This window comes from Phaethon lepturus, unplaced genomic scaffold (genome assembly GCF_000687285.1).
Source record: "Phaethon lepturus isolate BGI_N335 unplaced genomic scaffold, ASM68728v1 scaffold5675, whole genome shotgun sequence".
NCBI lineage: Eukaryota > Metazoa > Chordata > Aves > Phaethontiformes > Phaethontidae > Phaethon > Phaethon lepturus.
In genome coordinates, this window is record NW_010541091.1 from 275,524 (window position 1) to 295,909 (window position 20,386).

A 20,386-nucleotide genomic window follows, 5' to 3' on the forward strand; every position below is an offset into this window, starting at 1 on the left:
AGATAAATAAAAGTGAATAAGAAACTCAATTGTTATTAAACTAAGCACCTTGCTTGATCACTTAAATACATCAATACTGCAAACACCTGACCAGCCCCTGTGTAACATATCCTCCCTGCAGACTACAATAAACCAGCTGCTCAGTGAACAATGAAAAGAAAATGAGTGGTTGTCTCTGTGTTTTAAAGGGGAGAAAGAGTTCTTGCCCATTAAAATAAGACATTAAATAATACTTGTGTTTGTGTCTATTTCACCAATTTTAGCGTTTGAGCACTTGTTTTGGAACATGTGAAGAATTATATACTCCTGATGGAGGGTTCTTTTCTGAGGCAACCTGCCTTGCCTTTACTGGTAATTGCAGCTAACTGGAAAGTGAAGCCTGTTTCAATTCTAAAATGGGCTGTGATATTCTGAAATATTGTAAATTGGCCTATTTTTAAATGATGTAACTCTGAAAATCAAAGCAGAACTAGAAAAAATTCACCAACGCTTTGTCTCCTCTCTTGCACATAACACACCCCTTACTTACAAAGGCCCACATAGTGGAAGTGCAGCTTCCAGCCAGCACACAGATGTGAATAGCTGTCTATGTGGATACTTCAGTGAACCCTAAACCTTTGGGAAAGTGTCTTACACTCATCAGTTTAACAGTTGACTTGGTTATGTATACTGCATGTGTTTTATTTCTGAATGCGTATCTGTATACCTATACATGTACATACACACACATGCACCTCTGAATCTTTTTGTATGATTACTCTTTCCAAACTGTAGCACTGATTAAAGTACTTTGAGATATAACTGATCTCTTTAATACCATTGTCAAGCCATTTACATTCAAACATTACAATATTCAGTTTTCATCTGAGTTTAATCATAATATGGATATAATTTAATCCCTTTTGTAAGATCTTTAAGACCTATGTAGTTCAAAACCTGATAAGTTATAATAGCAGTGAAGAAGAAGAGCAAATGCAAAGCACAGAGAGAATTAAAGTTTTATAAGAAAAAATAAGAACAACTAGATAAACACTGAGATGTACCAATCAAAGGGAGTGGAGGAAGATGCCACACAAAGTGTGAAGGAAAGCAACTAGGATGCAAACAGGACAGGAGGTAGAAGGTATGTGCAAAAATAATGGGAAAAGCTGAAAATAGTGATTCTGCAGAGTTTGAGAGTGATCAGCAGAAAGACAAAGAGGACATGGGAGGGAAAGAAAGATGTCATGTTCTTGTAATGGAACTGACTGTGCTAATACCCCTGCGAAGCCTCTTGGCACGCCCCTTGTAAGTGAGATGTTTTCAGAAGCCGGAGAAGAATCAGACAGAGTTAACAGCCTATGTTGTCAGAAAAAATGCTCTGGGTGTAGACTTTGTCCCTGTCTCCTGCTGCTCCCTGAATCTTACAAGAAAGCAAGAGTCCTCCTCAAAAGCCTTTTCCATGGACCTCGGTATAGGGACCTGTGAAGAAATCTGAAGATTTTCACCATACATGCACTACCACAGAAGGCTGTCAGTCATTCCACTGCCATATTTTCAGCTGTGTTAATAAGGCAAAGACTAGTTCAATTCCAGCTCGATAAAATCCAAGCAGCAGGGATAAACATAAGTGTTAGGCTGGAGAAATGTAACAAGATGTTGGAAAGGTACTGAACAGTACTGAGCCCAGTGAATAAACAGAGGCTACTAGTCAGTAGCTATGAAAAAAAGAGACGTTATTGTTGGCGCTTTGAAGTACTTGACTAACAGATACATCATTCACCGCTAAATAGCATGAACAGGTAAGCTTGGCTGATGCTAGTGCAACACCAACATTTCTTCAGGGTGAAAGAGAAAGTCAAGCTGAACACCAAGTATCATATAGACTAGATGTTTTCTAATAGTAGAGCAAGATTTCTTGGGAGCTGTTAGTGAAGAGTTAAGGGACAAGTTGAAATTAGAAACATACCCCACATGAAACCGTAAGAATGCAGTAAGTCATTCTCATCAGGTTAGGGAGAACCGAGTCTGCAGTGAAGAGGCAATGCTGCAGCTTGCTGCTGTTTAAGTGCAGAGCATTTAGACATGCAGTGTGGTATTCCAGAAGGAGGACTAGGAGTCACAGTGGTGCAGATCAGGAGCCAAAAGCAATGGCTCCAAATGCCTTGACAAATGCAGAAAGGGGACAGAGAGTAAGGATTTTTTTGGCAGCATTCTCTGGGATGGATCGATTCTGTGAGTGGCTTTTGGCACAAGGTGGATATGCTAGCTGATCACAAGCTCTTGGAAGGTATGATGGAGAAACAAATGCTCAGTGCTTCCATAGAACTACAGACAAAAGCACCTTCATAAAAGGTGAAGGCATCATTTGAGAAATCCAGACCTGCAGGCACTTAGTGGAAAGGATATCCTTTTTAAGGTTCCATGGAGAGGAAGAAGTTATAGGTTATGTGGCTGACTGAGGTGAACATGACAGTGGACATGCTAGACTTCTAACCAGAAGGAAATCATTTTTCAGTTATACAGGAAAGGGAAAAGACACTGGGTAGGCCTTGATCTTTCTACTGATGAGCTGCTAAATCCTGATTTTGGATTTGTAAGCATTGCATGTATTACATTGATGAAGTGCACAGCAGTTCTAAGTCCCACTCCCCACAGTTTGTGACTGTTATCTAGGACTGATATCTAGGATATGATTCTAGAACTCAAGACTCTAAGAGCAAAGCCTTTTTTTTTTTTTTTGAGAAGAAGAATGCAGATAATTAGCTTAATGTGTTATTTCTTCAGGCCTTAGAAGGTTTTACCAGCTTGTAGGAATACCAGTTTTGTGCTTCACTAAACTCACTGCAAAGTTTGGCTTTTAACTATGTGACAGGCTTCTCATGGACCTTTCATAGCATACTACAGCTCAGTGATCAGTAACGCTTTCTTTACTGGGAATTAATCTAACAGTTTTTGCCTTTCTAAAAGACTGCTTCAAAACCATGGAAATCAGTATGTTCTCACTGAAATTTTAAATCACTGCAACCTTTTGAAGGATTAAGTACCTATCTGGAAAACAGCAACCAGGTAGCAGGTATTGCTGAATTCTGTTCCCAGATATAGGAGAGAAATATCAGCTTACATGTGAAAGAAACTGGCAAATAACTGGGAATGGGCATTGCAGTGGGGAAGAATGTTAGCTCTTGGAGGGTTTCTAAATGTTTTATTATGATTGAGCCTGGCTTGAGATTTTTTATCAGCTCAGAAAATCTCAGTGTTCTTTACAGCCTCTGAACTACTTGTATCTTTCTTTGAGTTGTTCTGGTTCTATGTATTTTGGGGTGGAATATGGTCCAAAAAAAAAAAAAAATATTTTTTTGGGGTGTTAGTATTCCAATAATTTCAGGCAGTGAGCTAAAGTAACAATATCATTTACTAGTAATTTTTTTTATTTTAATCACCACCAATCTTTTAATGTGTGCTACTTATTTGAGTTTCTTGGTCTGTCTGGATGCCATTTCCCCATCTGAACAAGAGGAATAATGATAGCTACCTTACAGATGAGTCATGAAGTATAGTTATGCTCATGTTTGTAAAATACTTTCAAGACACTGAGTGTCTTGGCTTATAAAACACTTTGCTATTATTAGATGTTCTATTATCCTCTTTTCCAGAAATATGCATGGACCATTAAAAAAAAAGAAGGCAAGCTGCTACTCACTTTTAAAAGATTATGTATGTGCATAATATGCTAGATTCCTCACTTCTCAGCTGATCTATCCACTTTCTTGTACTCCTACCAATCACAAAAAATGCACAATGAGGGATTTTCAACTCTATCTCTACTCAGGGAGAAATTTTAAATGAGAATGTCCCTGGAAAAAAGGGTACAGGAAGTGGAATGGAAAGACAGACAAATAATAACACTTTTCAGTTCTAACACATAAACATTTCTTACCTATTAGGTGTTTTGAAACCTAGAATAATTGAGAGGATTAGGTTGCTTGGGATTTTTAAAGTGTTGTTATTGTTTTTACACAAAACTGTGTAAACAGAAGCAATCTATGATTTCAGGCTAACTTATGTGTGTTTCAGTGTTCTTCCCTTGAACTCATAGTAAATATATGGTCTCTTACACCTCAACATAGAAGCAGGATGACTCCTATTTGGAAGCATGATACTGTAGTCCCAGAGGAGACAACAGTTATTTGCTATTTATTGTTACAGACGGCTGTATTACCAGAGGGATTTAAGGACATTTAGCACAACACATGCACTCTATAACTGAGTGAACATGCCCTTTTGCAAACACATCTTCCCCTCTCGGTGCCGCCTGGAGCACTGAAACTTTCAGGCATTGCCTTATCTGCTATTGCTGACACCTGTTCTATGGGAACAGATAATTCTAGAGGCCTGTCATTTTCTTCTCCAGCTGCCATCTCACCTTCCAGTCTCCTAAGGGCCCTGTCACCCTTAATCACAGTTTTGTTTGTGATGGAAACCACAGGTGAAGAACCAGACAAGTTCCAGACTTGCCCACAGCAGAATTGTTTTCACTTTATTCCCTGGGAAAAGGATGGAGAAAAAATGGGGAGACAAGGGCAAAGATGCAGATGTACTATAATAGACAGCTACACCAAAAGCAAATGAGCATGAGTAACTCTCCTGTTGGATTTTCTTCATCATTAATTCCTTTCTCCATGTGGAGCTCAGGTATACTAATACTCCAGGCAAGGATCATGGTGTCATACGGTTTGGGATGAATTAAGCACTTGTCTTTGCAAGACTGAGAAATGGATTTTCATTCAAAGCTCTCCAAATCTACCTATGCCAGTTCCACTCAAGTCAACAACAGCAAAACTCTGATTTACCTTTGTGGAGCCTGAATTCCCATTTATTCTTCAGAACTTTTTCAGACAGATTTTAAGGTGCTCATGATACATAAACCTTTTCTTCCATTTAGATACCTACATGAAAACACAAATAAAAAACAGAAGCCAATGTTACGACAGTACCGGCCAGACTCTTCCATATACATCCAATACATTAAATCCTTGGAAAATATGGCTATGCTGATGATGAACACCTCTTCTTTGAATGTCACTCTATGCCACTTTTCTCTGCTGTCACATTAAAAAAAAGAAAGGCATGTTCTGGAGTATAGTATGCCTAATTTAACAAAACCTGTAAGAAAATGTACTGTGCTCCTACCTCAAGGTTTTGTGCATATGCTGAAATTACACTGTACTTGTTAACGACTTGGTAAACATTCCTATGACCTTCCGTGGTCTTCAGATCTGACACTAAGTGAGGCAGCATAAATAGATCAGGATTTGGAGGAAGGTTTAACTGTGCACCATCACTTTTATAGCACCTTTAAACCAATATTTACAATAGCTAGTATCAAGTGATTCACTACTTAAAATGCTCCCAAACACACTATTGACAAACCTGCAATTTGCCTTCCATCTCCAAACTCTGGGTGGGTATCTTTGGCCCTATCTTTTTTTTTATATATTGACACTTAACTTTTCCAGCGCAGAATGTATATTGACAGAGCCATCAAAAAAGCAAACACATTAAACCTAAAACAACAAGCAAAAGCTCTAAATAATACAAAGCTGGATCTACAAGCATGTATGCGGAAAAGCTTTAGATAACTGGGTCTGCAAATAGATCCTCAAGCTTCCATTTGGGCTCATGTAGCAAACAAAAGCAAATCTTGCAATTATACCGACAATAACAATTTATGGCGTTGGGTCAAAGCCAAACTTGGCTTCTCTGGCTCCAACCATTCAGCAGCATGTAAGTCACACAAAGAACTTGAATCTGTTCAGACCTGCCTTGCTAAAAACTGCACCAGCAAAGTATCTGCTAAAGGTTTTGTCCAGTAAAAATCCAGGTATTACTGGTTTAAATGGTAATTCTCATCTCAGTCAATGGGCAAGGCAAAGCACAGCTCTTCCTTAGCCCTGTCTGGGGAATGAAATTGCAGTCAATTAGGCTAAAGAGCCAGCAGGCAGCAAGACATTATTACGCAGCAGCTGTGACTCCCCAAGGCCCCACTTTCTCTGTCAAGGTTTCTGCTTCAGAGGAGAATCTGGCCCATTGTTTTTGTCAGACTTCTTTCATCTGTTACTTGCAGGAGAGAAAACAGCTGTAGGTCAAGTATATTTAGCGCAGTACAGCAGCAGGGATCATCTTGACCAATGCATGCTACTGTCAGGTAGAGACCGAGACATCTGAAATTAGGCATCCCTTAGCAGCACAGCAGTAACACACAAAATGGAGAACAAAAGTTGCACGCAAAGGTAATGCTATTTTCTCACAAAGTCTGAAGGATGGACATTTTCAGTTCTCTGCCTTTGATTCTAGACTTTGATTCACTTCTGTATCCCTTCACTTCTTCACTAAGCTCAGTGATCTTGAGGCAACTGTTTTGATCACCAAGCCATGTATGTGTTCTCTTTTATAAATCTTCCCTGTATCAGTAGGACACAGTGTTACAGCCCAGTCATTTGCTTCAGGAAAGGGTTTCCTTCCCTCTGGCAGTATGATCTCTTCTCCTTTCATGTTTGTGGGTCTGGGCTTATGAAATAAACATTGGTTTCATAACCTCCGAAACAAAACTCCTCATTCTTGTGCTGCATGAAGAATTCTGGCCTGATTTTAGGCTTCTCAAAGGGTTAAGATCACAGCTGGAAGTTGCAGGATAATTTCTTTTTTGAATTTTCTTCGTTTGTGTGATGCAGGATCTACAGCAGCACTCAGGTCGAGCATGCAGAGGCTTAGCTTCCTCACACAGTCAGAGAGATGCAGGTATGTCTGTGTCTGTGCAAACGTTCCCAGTGTGGGAAATGCTAGGGCTCACCCTTAAAAAGTTGGTATCTGATTCCCGCTACCTTTAGCAGGGTACTAGGGAAGAAAAGAAGAATGCTTTTCTCAGGTCGTATCTCTTCTGCAGACTGGAAACGTGGGAAAGCATCCATGAAATAACTGTAATCATCACAAATCAGGGTAGTATTATCAGGAAAAACGCAGTGGCATGAGAGTTATCATGCACCACACAAGCCTGGCAGGAACACAGCTACTCCATACTGAAATTTGTCCCTCAGCTTTGTTGGTGAAACTGGAGCTAGATGAGTAAACCTGGCTTGCGTACATTTACATGGCACCTCAGTGTCACCTGCAGGTAATGTGTTGCTTCCTCCTTATGATCCCAGATCCATGGATTGCCAGCCATGTGATGAATTAACATGCAACAGTAGGATTTGGTAAGTACAGCTGTCACTGATGTGTTGCAAGCACAGTATGAAAGCCCATGGATGGGGAGCTATTGCTTTTAGAGTGTTGAGTGCTACAGAAGATTCCACAGAGTCCCTACTTGCTAAATCATTTTCTGTTAAGTTTATCTATCTCTCCTATTGTTAATTCCCCTCAACATCTTCTCATGTTTTTGTTTTATTTTTTATTTTATCCTTCAGCCTCTTCCTTCTTACCCTCTACTGGAATTGTCTTTACTGGCAGTTTCATTCCTCTTGAATTGTACTAAGCCTCCTCATCACACTCAGACAAATTAGCAATTGCTGAAAACCTGAAAAAAAGTCGTGTGAGGAACTGGGAATATTTCTGTATTTTTAAGTGGCAAGTACTGGAAGAAGGAGCTTAGTACTAGTCAGCTTATGTGACTTGACGTAGTTGTTGACAAAGCTTTCTTAGGAGTGCCGTGCTTCTAGAAAAACATCATTCAGACCCCTAGTTGTAACTGCCTTTTTAGGCTTAACAATCATGCCAAATTCTCAAGTTTTTTACTTCTAAAGTCGCAACATAATGCTCCAAAATTTCCCCTTTGCTTGAAAGGAAGAAAAGCTCCGTATCTAAGAAGCTATACATGATGTTGCGCTTACAGTTATATCTCCTATCTTTAATTTCAGTCCTCACAGTAACACCGTGAGGCAGCGTGTAGTGTCATTGCTGCAGAACTTAAGCATCAAGAGGTTTAGAGATTTGTTGCAGTTCACACAGGGCCTGTGAAGAGCAGGCAATTCCCTCGGTATCTTTGTATCCCTGGCTAATGACCATTCTCTTTTTACACCTTTAAAGAGAAAAGATGGATAAAGCCTTTTTGCACAGGCAAATGAAAAAGCAAAAGAGTAAATGGTATGACCTCCCTTCAGTCCTGGGGAAAAAGTCCCCCTTGACTTCAGTAAGCTCCATCCCTTGGTTTGTAGCACATTTTCTTCCCTTGATTGAAAAGGCAAAGAGACTCCACATCCTGCTACTCGCGCACATAAATGAGTCTCTTTTGACTCTTCTTTGTGGAACAACAGTGACGTGCAGTGGCTGCTCAGGCAAAGCACAGCAATATAGAACCAGGAACGCTGTTATCACAGGGGCTGCTTCTGTACAGTAAAATCACATTCATACAAATAGCTACCAGTTAGTTGCGTGCTCATGTCATGATAACTGTTTATAAATGAGTCTGGTGAAATGCCAAGTTATGATTCTGTGTATTGCAAAACCCATTTCAGGCACTAATTTATACTGTATCCTTATTTCTCATGTAAGTGCTATTTAGAGAGTAATCATATTTTAACCAAATTAGTAGAAAATATTTGTATTGACTTGCAGTCCTTGTATGGGTTGCAACTGACAATGCAGGCTGAAATCTCTGCATATAATGAAAGGAAATCTGATGAAAATTATTAAATCTCTAAATGAGCTATTGGGGAGGTTTAGTAAAGTCATTTATTCAATTATTCAACTTGAGGTAATTGAGCAGGAATACTCCATTAAAGATGGTGAAGTACAGAAACAGATATCAGTTAGTCTGATGTCACAAAGTTACTTAGTGGCTAAGCAAGATTTTGGGGATGCATTTGTCATTTTGGAGGGTCATGCTGCTTTCTAAGAGCCTTGAGTGTTTTAATACTTGTCATGTTGTCTAAATTCCAAAGGAATTAGGAGTTATAAAGGGATTTGCTATGTAAGCAGTTTGCTATCTGTGAGACTATTTTCTGAACTCCTTGGAGCAACCATTCCCACAGGCAAACCCAAGGCAATGGGATTAATCACAGGGTTAGCTGGTCTTTGAAAAGACTATGGCTTACCTGTATCAAATTCAGCCCTCTTCCCAGATGGGTGAATATACAGTTCATCAGGCTTTTGGAAATAAAATGGCAGAGAAGCAGCTTTAGAAAAGAGTGGGTGTGGGAGTTACGACTCCTATAAAGAATGTAGAATTGCTCAGGGAAGGATTGATGAGCTCTAGATGGCATGTAGGAAGAGGCCCTTGAAGTCAGAGAGGGCAGTTTGAATTATAAGATAGATATACCAGTTGTTATGGTGACAGAGGGTCCTGATGCACTGCTATTACTGCCAAGGAGGAGCAAAAGGACATTCTGGTGAACAGGATAGCAGGAAAGAGAGACCAAGACAGACTCTGAAGGGCAGGTCTGTGCCTGGGGGTACAGGGGGTAGCAGGAGCGAGGTTTTTCTATTGGATATCTGTACAGGAAGTGGACTTTTTTCTCATTTATGTTGCTGATGTAACATCCTCGTGGCTACCCAAGAAGTGAGCCAGAGATCCAAGCAAGTGTTCACTAAAGTAGTACAATAAAGACACTGTACTGCACCTATTTGTTAATCAGCCCATTCAGCAAAGATGTTGCTATTCAGCTGGATTATTAACACCAACTTCCACTTCATCTGTGGCAAGCCACAAAAGTCAGGCAGAACAGTTCTTTTTAAGACATGGTCACCAGTGATGTTGTTTCTTCTACTTGCTTGCGTGTGTTATTTCAGCGATGTCTGCAGGACAGTCAGTTACAACTGGTTCAAATCCTCATTGCTACTGCATGCTGAGTACCTCAAGACTAACACCAGTGTGTCTTGTTGATGCACATGATCAGGGGGACTGAAGGATTCAAGTAAATGCATGGTTTTTTAATTGTCGCCAGTTCATCAAAATGAAAATCACAGTACTAAGTCCCGTCACTTAGGTGTTTGCATAAATTATAGGAGCAGCTTAAACAATGAATATATGAGTATGAGGAGATCCTGTAGGTCTGAATCTAAAAACCAGGCTTCTGAATGTCTTGATTTCTGTTGGCTGAGAAGCAATCTGTAGCCATTTCTTTCTTCTTTTGTTTTCATTAAATATTGCATTATTCCTGAGTTTTGAGAAATAAATATTTACACTTTCATGCTGCACACTGTATTAAACAGGTCTCTTATCTGCCTCTTCACTGAATGAAACAGGCCTGGTTTTCTCAGTTACTTACATAGAACTTTTCCGTTTTACCAGAAGTGCCCTGTACCAAATCAAGGTCCTGTCATATGTGAAGTTTGCCACAGACAGGAAGGATATACAACTTCCAAGTCTGCTGGCTACAGCTGTTGCCATGCCTGTAATGTACTGTTTATAAACAGAAAGGCAGATAACACGAAAGATTTGTTATTGCAAGTCCTAAAAAGTTTCTTCCTTCCATGGATTTTGCCTGACAGTTATAGAATTCTTTTTATGTGTTTGTTTTGCATAATTAAATGCTTCACTGTACAATACTAGTCAAGTGGGAGCTGTGGCAATAAAAGGTTTATGATGCCAAAGGGTTTTCACAGTGCTGATGCAGCCAACTCCAAAAGGCTGTGGAAATAGAGGTTCCTCCACAGTGCAATTCAGTTCAGTCTCTCTGTATGCTGCAGGCAGTACAGACAACATTAGCTTATAAATATTTGAGAAGGCCAGGTTGGATGGAGAAATATGTTAGCTCCTTCAGCAGCCAGATGTGTTGTCCAGAAGCGTAAGCCATTAGCAAATGCTGTTCAGCTATTGGCAGACAAATTCCTTTCAACACCTAGGGAGCATTACACTGAGAGAGTCCCAGCCTTCCATGACAAGTGTTTGCCTTGTCCTTGGCAAAAATGAAAACAGTAAAATAATGAGCCAAAAGCTCTTCAGGGAACTGCCTGCTGTCCTTCCAACCCCAACCAAGGAGTCTTTCAGCTAGCTTTGAAATGAGTGGTATAAGCAGACTATCACAAGGACTAAGATGCTACTTTTTAATACTTCACTGCTCATCAGCTCTGGTCTGCTCCAAATGAAATATTAAGCCACTTAGCTTAAACCATCATGTGAACGGGACCAGGCTGTAGAGGTGGTGTTCTGAATAAATGCATTTTAATTCTTAGGAGTGGTGGGAGATGACCTGAAAGTATAAATACAGTCAGTTGTGACAGCTTGGCTGATAAGCAGTAACGCATTAACTGATAACTTGCCTACTTACAGTCCCATTTCCTTTCTGACAGTTTTACAAGTACTAACTTTAGTGCCTTGTCCTCAATGGTGATGGAACCTGAAAGGTTCCTTTAAGATCACAAAGATGGGTTTTCTTAAGTGATAGGCTGAGAAACTAGGTTATGTGTCACAAGAGATTTCAATCTATCAAGGACATTTTAGTTATGGTGGGGTATGACATTGCACCCTTCTTCCTTTTCCTCTAATACCTGACTACACATACCTGTTAACCAACTGCTGAACATCTGTTCAGGGGTGAAGGAACTACCCCCAAATAGTGTTCATCCAGCATCTAAGTCTAGCAACCTGATCCTGCACCACAGCTAAGAACATTTTTTTCACAGGAGATGTTCTATCCCAGTATTTTGCTTGGAAGAATTACAGATATGTCTGAGTAGTCTATGCAATGGTATATTTGTAGATTAGGAGCAGACAATGCTACCACAGTTCCCAGGAAAAGAGGAATGAATCTATTAAATATGAGAGGTTAGAGTTGGTCTCTTCTACTTTGACAATTGTTGCATAGTTTCAAAATTCAACAACGTCTTGGTGAATCTCACTGAAGTTGCTCAGCTCATACAGAGAGCAGAGCTTCCTGACTTTGTTGGAAAAAATATTTTTGTTAAAAGAGGGTAAAAAAATTAAGAGCTACAGAAAAATGTAGTATGTTCTTTCCTGCAGAACTCCTCTTACATTTTCTGGACAGATCCTCAAGTCTGTCCCATTCAATTGTTCAATTCTTAGACAGACTGTCGTATTCAGAAAATAAATGATGATATAAAGAATTTTTTTTCTTATTATTTGCATCCTCAGATATTCCATTTAATTAGTTTCAGCTTAGTTGTTTTGACACTTATGCCACAAATGTAAACAAAACCAATAGTGGTTGATCTAATCAAAACATAACCATCGATTGAATGGCTATAGCATCTATCTCCTAAGAACAGAAGCAGTAAAAACCTTTAAGAATGTTTTGTGATTCATTTTTTTAAAAAAACAGGGAAGGTTAACAGTACATTTCCCACCACCTGACATTTTAATTTAAGATAGCCAGCAGCTTGGAGATGTTACTGACTGGGATTCAGCAATTTCTAGACAAGATTCTCTGGGCTATAAAATACAGGAGCTAGGGCCTAGTGAGCATGACAGTCTCCTCTGCTCTTCAAACCATGCAAAAACCAGTATGTATGGAAATTAATGGTTTCTTTCCAAATACAGTCAACTGCTTAGTGTAGCCATGAGATGTCAGCACACACCACTGTTTCTGTGCAAACCATTATAAAAAGGAAAAGGTCTCTCAAGCCAGAGCATTCAAACTGTGATTATTAGCAATACAAATGCCAAAGTGGGATGTGACTCAGCAGTAATGCTAAGTCACTTCCACTGCTAATATGCATACAAAGATTGAATGTGACAGTAATATGGCTGCTGAAAGGACTGGAAAAAAGGGAGGGAAAAATTTGAGGGTCTAGTTAGGGTTCAAGCTGATGTGTAAAACATAGGAAAAGCTATTACAGTAAAACAGCACTACAATGTTTTAGTAAAAGTAGAAAGATCTAATTTTTTTGTAACCTAGCTAGAATGCAATCCAGTAGTTAAAGACCTGTAACTAAACCAGGGATGGCTAAAACTCTGTGGGCTGAACCTGGCCTTCAAGGTAGTTTTGTCTGGCCTCCAAGAACGTCTGACCAAATTTCTGTGCGCTTGCAATTGCTGGGCTAACAACTGTGCCCACTCAGCAAACAAACTGCGAGTACTGAGGCACAAGGGAGTCTCTCTTGAGCATGGTTGTACCAGTTCTGGGGACAGTTTGATTCCCTAGTACAAAGCCAGAGCATTAGCTCTAACTTTTCTGGTCCTGAGCTGGGGCAATTTAGTCTGTCATGAAAATGACAGTCAGGAGGCCAAGGGACATGTGATTTTACTGATATATCTTGGATAATGATGAACTGCTTTGCTGGAAGGAATTTACACAATGAACCAGAGAGAAGGGTACCCATATTTATGAAGTAGGCTCAGATTTCTTCAGATTTTGTTTTCCAGTTTTAAATAGTTGAGACCATTGGATTTCATTTGCAAAACAATGCAAAACAAGTGATAAAATTGGAGTTGAGATCCCAAGGTGTCAATCAAGCTTGGGAAAATGTAAGTCTTTTGGATCTATCTCATGGGTCAGTTCCAGTTTTCCTTAACAGCTTCAGTGGGCAGGCACTACATGCCTTGTTGTGGTCACCTTAGTGGAGAGATTCTGGGCAGATTCTGGCTCTCCCCGCCTGCTGACCAATGAGGCATGGACAGAGCATGTCCTGTTCGGTCTCCAACGCCATCCTTTTAAATTTGGAAGGAGGATATTATGAATCACATGTGCCTGCACAGAGTCAGTCAGGTCTATTGGCTTTGGATCAGTGATCAACAAATGCATGGAGCTACTTTAACTGAAGCTGTGTCTGAACTAATAATGTCCCCTTCCTCATCAGAGACAGATATACAGAGACATCCAGCTGCTCTGCAGGAGCCAGCTCAGGAACAGCACAGACCCAGATTGAATCTTTGTGGTTTCATGTCTACATTATATTCACCAGCATCTCCTCTAAACGTCTTGTATATCCACAGTTTTTTCACCCTCAGAGATTCCTTTGACCTTCTCTATCCTTCTCTGCTATCTCTTAAGGAAGCCTTTAAATTAGTGACTAGTATTGGCCAGTAGCTCTGTGCACTCTACCCGCTCAAACAGTACTGCTCTGCTCAGTACATCTGTTTTTCTTCATTTTAAATGGGACCAATTACCTATAAGTTTACTTGCTGATGAATTGCAATGGGAAAAGTCAGTGTCCTCATCTCAGTAACGCATTTTGGGGAAAACACAGCAAAGAATTGGGTATTAAATAAACATTAATTTCAGCAGAAGGAAGAAGCTGATAAGGTCACTTTTACCAAATTAGATAAAGTCCTTTCCAGGATGTTTTCTCTTTCTAGCATAATTCTTCAAAATGTTCAAAGCTTATTTGACTATTCCCAATGATCTTTTTTTCTTTGTGGTCAGAAAGAATTTCAGAGAAATTCAGGTGTTATACAAATATTCAGGAGCAGAAGATACTCTTTATTACCATTGTGCCAGATATTGCAGGAAGCAAGAATGAGAAATTTAGAAAAGCCATGGAAATGAGAATTGCTCTAATTCAATAACAGATTCATTGGCTTTTTAATTAGATTTGATCACTTGAGTATTTTCTATTGTAGCTGCATAAGTATCTTATAAATACCTACCACATGTGACACAGGCACTTCAAAAGCATCATATAAACTGTAGAATAGATCTGCAGAAAAAGTTAAAGAAAAATATATATCTTAGTTCTTCCATGTCTTTGTAAATAATTCCCAGCTCTGAGATGTCATTTTATTTAATTTTACAACATTCAAACCCACTGTAAAATAACATCTGTAATAAATATTCAAAAAATAACTGAGATGATCTTTTACTGTTACAGCTTACAGTAATATCTGAATAACATTGTACAAATTGTATTATAAATAGCTTCACCAGCACCAAAACACAGAAATATTACACTTTACATAATTCACTTAAGCATGTGGAATTTTGGCTACGAAGGACTTTTTTCTTATTCTTCTTATAGAGCTGATTTGGTATGCTTCAACTTGTAAAATGACTCAATTATGCAGTCCCAACATAAGGCAACATGGAAAATATGTGAAAACCAATGTGGGAGCAAGTGAGAATTACAAAATTGGACTGGCTATTCACAAGATTTCTACTGCTCAGTCTATTCAGGGTTTCTAGCCTTATTTCATTCTGATAACAAGCAAGGTCTGCCAACTAAGAAACTGGGATTAAGAAACTTTGTTTTCACGTGACCTTGGGCAGTTTTTCTGCCTAAGTTCTCCATTCACAGTATGGTGGTAATATCGTTTCCTTGTATCTCCAAAGACTGTAAGCTCTGGGAAGCCCCCTGTGACTATTTTTTGTAAAGCAATTGATACTGTGGGACTAAGATCAGAGCTGAGCTCAGTAGGAGTAAATGTGCAATCTTTAACACAAGACATGAGGACAAAATTGTTCTGATATTTAACAGAGGTAGGTAAATTATGCCCTTTGCACTACTGGAGGAAGTACAAGGGACTTGCTCAATGACAGTATGCCTTGCTGACACAGCTTCTGAGTCAGAGTCTTGAACTGTAATATGCTGAAGTCCTCCAGAAATACATGATCTAACAGCTATGTAGTGGAGCTGTTAACACATTCCAAGCCACAGCAGTTGGCGGAACATTTCTTCATTAACTTCAGTGGGCACTGAAGTAAACTTTCTCTGAGTTTTACTCTGAGTAAAAACTGTGAAATGCATCAGATACACCTTCTGCATTAACAGAATTGAAAAAGCAGCTAGTAATAAGCTGAAAGAGATAAATATGTAGCCTGAGCATCTGATAGTTTGGGGTTGGCTACAGTACTTAGTTAAAACATCTGGAAAAGAAGCTATATCCTTCTCTTGCAGTACACTCACCATTGCACTGTGCTTGAGAACTTTACCATCATAGTCACTACCGTCTGCCAGATAACTAATATCAAGTCATTGACAGTATCTAGGCCTTATATCCTTTCATTTTATCACAGCGCCAAAGCTCATTTTTAAGAAATTACTAATTTCTTTGTTTCACCATATAAGTAATGATTTTAGGAAAGAGAACATGATGCTGTGTCTCGCCTTAGACATTACACATAGATGACATAGATTAGGCTTCTGGGGTTCTCTGTTTTGTCAAATCAATCCATTTTTGTGTGTTGTCACAAAGGAATAGTGTAATTGTGGTACAGGAGAGAGGAGGGCCTCTTTAGGGACACACAAGGGAAAAGAAAGATCCTATAAATATGGAAGGTGTACGCCAGAGTAAAGATTAATATTCACCTCCCTAGATGTCCTAGCCATGCCCTAGCGCTGGGGATTATCACTGGAGTTCTCCAAATATTCTGAATTTCTTCCTATTCTGCATTTTTCTTTTTTATTTTACTTTCTGCAACAAACCCATGTTAAGTATGCAATATCAACTGAGTATATTTATGCCTCACACTGTCTCTCTGAGTTCAGATGCATAGACATTATATATGTCTCCAAAGGCAGCAGGAAGATCACACCACCTACCTATCATCTCAGAGCAGTTCTGCTGGTAGAGGCTGCCAACATAACTGGAATCCTAAACATACTTACTAGTAGTCTCAGAGGAGAAACCAAAAGCTAAGTGGACTGTGCATATTGGCCTGCAAGGTACTCTGAGGCACTTTGCTGGGACAGCAGAAAGGAGAAAAGAAAGCAAGAAATCTGCCTTGTTCTAAGCAATGAACAGAGATGTCTTATGAGCTGACAGCTGAAATTGTTTTGGAAACACTAATGCTGCAATGTACTTCTTAAGTCACAAGGGTTTCCTTATTGACACTTGAAACGTTTTACCAATTTATCAGAATCTTTGTGTTTTATAGCTAACTGTGAGGAAAAGGGTTTACGGCAGCTGACAAGATACTCAGTCACAGCCTTGCCACTTTTATTACCCCTAATGACCAGGTGGACCAAGCAATGCACATTTCTAGGCCCTGCAGGGTTCTGTGTTGCAATGATACCTGTTGTTCATAACGCCTGTTCACATCGCCGTTTCAGACCCACAACTCTTGCTGCCAGGAGAAACACAGCCCCGGTGAGCACTTCTGAGACAAAGGAGATCCAGACAAGTGCTAGCGACCAGCCAAACCTGATGTCGATTTCTACCAAGAGTTCCTTACTCCTCAGGAGGAAGACAGCTTCTTCGAAGGCAGCAGCCGAATATGCAATATAGACACTGATCCCAGTAAGTGTAACAAGAGCTGAAAAAGAAAAACATACTCAGCTAGTTAGCATCCACTGCAGAAGTTAAAAATAATTAATTGGATTTCTCTTAAGGCTTCTTTGCCACTCCTTCCTATCTACCCAGGCCAGATTATGAGTTAGTCTCTGTTTGGCTTTGAAATCTAGTTGAGGCAGTTTTTTGGGAAGGGTGAGAGGAAAGTAAAGGGAGGGTAATTTCTGTCCATTGATTTTAATGTGTTCTCACTGTTAAATACTGAATCAAAATGTATAACAGCAAGCCTTCCACAATAAAAATTTAGTCATGTCGTTTACAGTTTTCTAATGCACGTACATCTTTGTTCTCCAATCCTGTATTATAACGCATCCTGATTTCTCATTACTGTGCACCACATGCAGCTGTCTACCTCTATGCAAGAAAGCCCATTGAGAAAGAAATTCTTGTATTTCAGGTCAGTGACCTGAATTTAGGCTGTTTTCTAATTTTGAGTATCATACATTTTGAGTGTTCAATGTAAATGTGTCGGTCTTTACTGTCACCTCCCACCAACTTGTGGAATCTTGACTATTCATCACTTCCAAGTAATTGAGACAAAGACATCCTTGGAGCAGACTAATAATAAATTAATAAAGGCACTCCAACAAGACAAGAAGCCAGATGTTTTCAGAATGAAAGGACTGTACAGAAGCTAGCAAACTTAGGGAATGGCACATCTAACACAAATACATGCTACATCCTGGGCCTGGCATCTATGTCACTCAAAGGACATATACTAACTAAAGTCATAACTTCACGGGATCAGTGGCAAGAAAGATGTGATAGAAAGGCCCTGGATTAAAGGACTGTAGCCCAGGGAAAGTAGATACTGGAACACTTGTAGGACAATATAGTGTCTTATCTGATTCCAAGGGAGAAAAATTTTCGTCTGGCTTTCTGTTAAATCACAGTGTAAGTCTAGATGAGTCTCCATTTTTGCCAGAAAAGCAAGTTTGAGTAGAGGCAAACCAAGACAGAAGAGTATTGGGTTGTCCAACCATCAAAATTCATACTCCTATTCCTGATTTTAACCATGCTATGATGCCTGTACCTTATTCTAGTCCTCTGCAAGGCGGGGGGGGGAGGGGAAACACTTTATACCTTTTGTCAGCAGAAATGGAAAAGATTGGTTTGTTGACATTTTCAACATGGTATGCTGAGTTCTGTGATCCCCCTTAAACGTGGCCACATTTCAAAAAAGTGGGGAAGCATATAGGATATTCTGGGCTGTGGAACATATCGGTTCTGGTATTTTCCAGAAAACTCGGGTTTCTGGAATTGCATCATAAAATATTTCTTTCTGCTGAGACAGAACTATCTAATGCCAAGCTTCATGAACCGGAATATCCTATAAAACTGTGCACGCCTGTTGCATGCATCAAGCCTCAGTGCAGCTGAAACAGATAAACAATACCACCTGAGCGGGAGGCGGGTCTGGTCTCACACCAAAGGCCACGCTGCAGTCTGTTCACGCTGTCCTGGGAAACAGCACCAGTTGTATCTTCAGAACATATTCAAGCATCCCCCTCCTAATACTGTCTTTGTGTTTCCTTTCCCTCTTTGCAACCCCAAGTGTCTTAAAAAGGCACAGTACTCCACTCCTCAGCAGGATAATGATGCTTTGCATTTCACAGCTTTTCATCTTTCAGTTACTATTTGGAGTAGTTTTCAAATAACCTCAGCCTTTTTAGTGAATACAGCTTTCTCATGTTCTAAGAAAATAGAACTTCGTCTTTTTTTTTCAGAAGAAAAGCATAACGGGGAATGGTTGGTCTTTTTAAGAGCATTTCAAACTAAAAAGGTCAGTCAAGACAGCAGCATTTGCTTCCAGCAATCTCTTATTCTTTTCTTAGAAACAGCACCGTATGATCAGGTGATGACAGACAATACTGAGGATCCTCTTTTCTGTTGGGGAAAAATTCTGTTTCAAGTTACATTATGAAACAGTACTGAAAATCTACTTGGAAAAGAAAATGGAGATGGATCTAAACCCAGTTGTTCTACTTTGACAGAATGTTTTTAGTTTTAATTCATAAATTACTTTCTAAAACACAGAGGTTTTGGTTACAGCAAAAATAACAGAAAACAAAATGTAAAAGAATTTTACTAGCTTCAAATTGAAATGTTACACTCTAACTAAAATAATTCTTTGGAGTTTCCTTTTGTGACCCACAGTTTGGGGACACCACTCTAGTTCTAAACTAGCAGTGAAGCTAATGAGGGAATGCCTAGCAAGAACCTTTTCAGGAACTCAATGCAAATGTGTTTGAAAAAATGTCAGTTTTCTTAATAGTTGTAAGATCTGCGCAAGGCTATCGAAACTTACGCTTTAATAATTCCGAAGTCACTTCTCCATTATTCCATTACCCTGCCTGTAAAGAATTTGGGCACTGTGCTGAGAAGGTATTAAATCTTTTGTGTTAATGGGCACAGCAAACATACTGTGTTCAAAGTGTGACTCACTCCAGAAGGATGTATGGTTGTGTGTGATTATTTGCCATTCCTGACTCCTAAGTGGCAGCTTTCTATTCCAGAACCCCACCAGGAGCTGAGCAGACACCAAGTGAATGAACACCAGCATTATTCTGAAAGCAAAGTCTTGCTTAGCTTTTTTCCCCTGGAATACAAAGTGATGTTTCCTAATCTCTTACTATTTAAAACATGTAAGCCAGGAGTTTGATATAGTACCTCCAAAAAGAAAAAGCAGTCCCGTCATTAGAAGCAGTAGGTAGGCCCTGGCAAGAATACTGATGAATCCAGTCATTCCTCCAAAAATCATCAATATCAGGCTGAGGGGCATCAGGATGACAAATGTCCCATGCATGTCTGAAGAAAAATTAAGAATGTTAACATTTTAATATTTTATTATGGAGTTATTGGATGTACTAATAATTATTGAGTGCAGAGTCCCTGATCAGGATCAAAGCCTTATTTTGTGCTGCACAACCAAGGAGGTGGACAATGTCTTGGGTTTTCAGTTTAAGTCAGCAGGACAAATATATGGTATGGAGAAAAAGGTAACATACGGAGCAAAACTTTCACAGGATCACAGGCTGTGTTTCAGAGATGACAAATACAAAGGATATGTCTACATGGATATATTTAAGCAATTAAACTGTTCTCAGATATTAAGCCTAGCTAGATAACGGGTGATGCATTGCATACCAGGTAGTCACTGACAACCTTAATAAAAAGTAGCCCTGGTTATCTGGATCGTACAGGTCACAGTGAGTGGCATTGTTT

At 39.5% G+C, this 20,386-nt stretch overlaps 1 protein-coding gene across 1 annotated transcript; it reads right to left on the reverse strand.

The window, feature by feature from the left end:
• Positions 1–16,893: 16,893 nt before the first annotated feature.
• Positions 16,894–19,969, reverse strand: TMEM114 (transmembrane protein 114; the record flags this gene model as incomplete). The annotated part of the gene is made up of 2 exons (XM_010287619.1): positions 16,894–17,126; positions 19,832–19,969. Coding segments are annotated over 2 exons (371 nt in total), but the record flags the coding sequence as incomplete, so codon positions are not given.
• Positions 19,970–20,386: the final 417 nt, after the last annotated feature.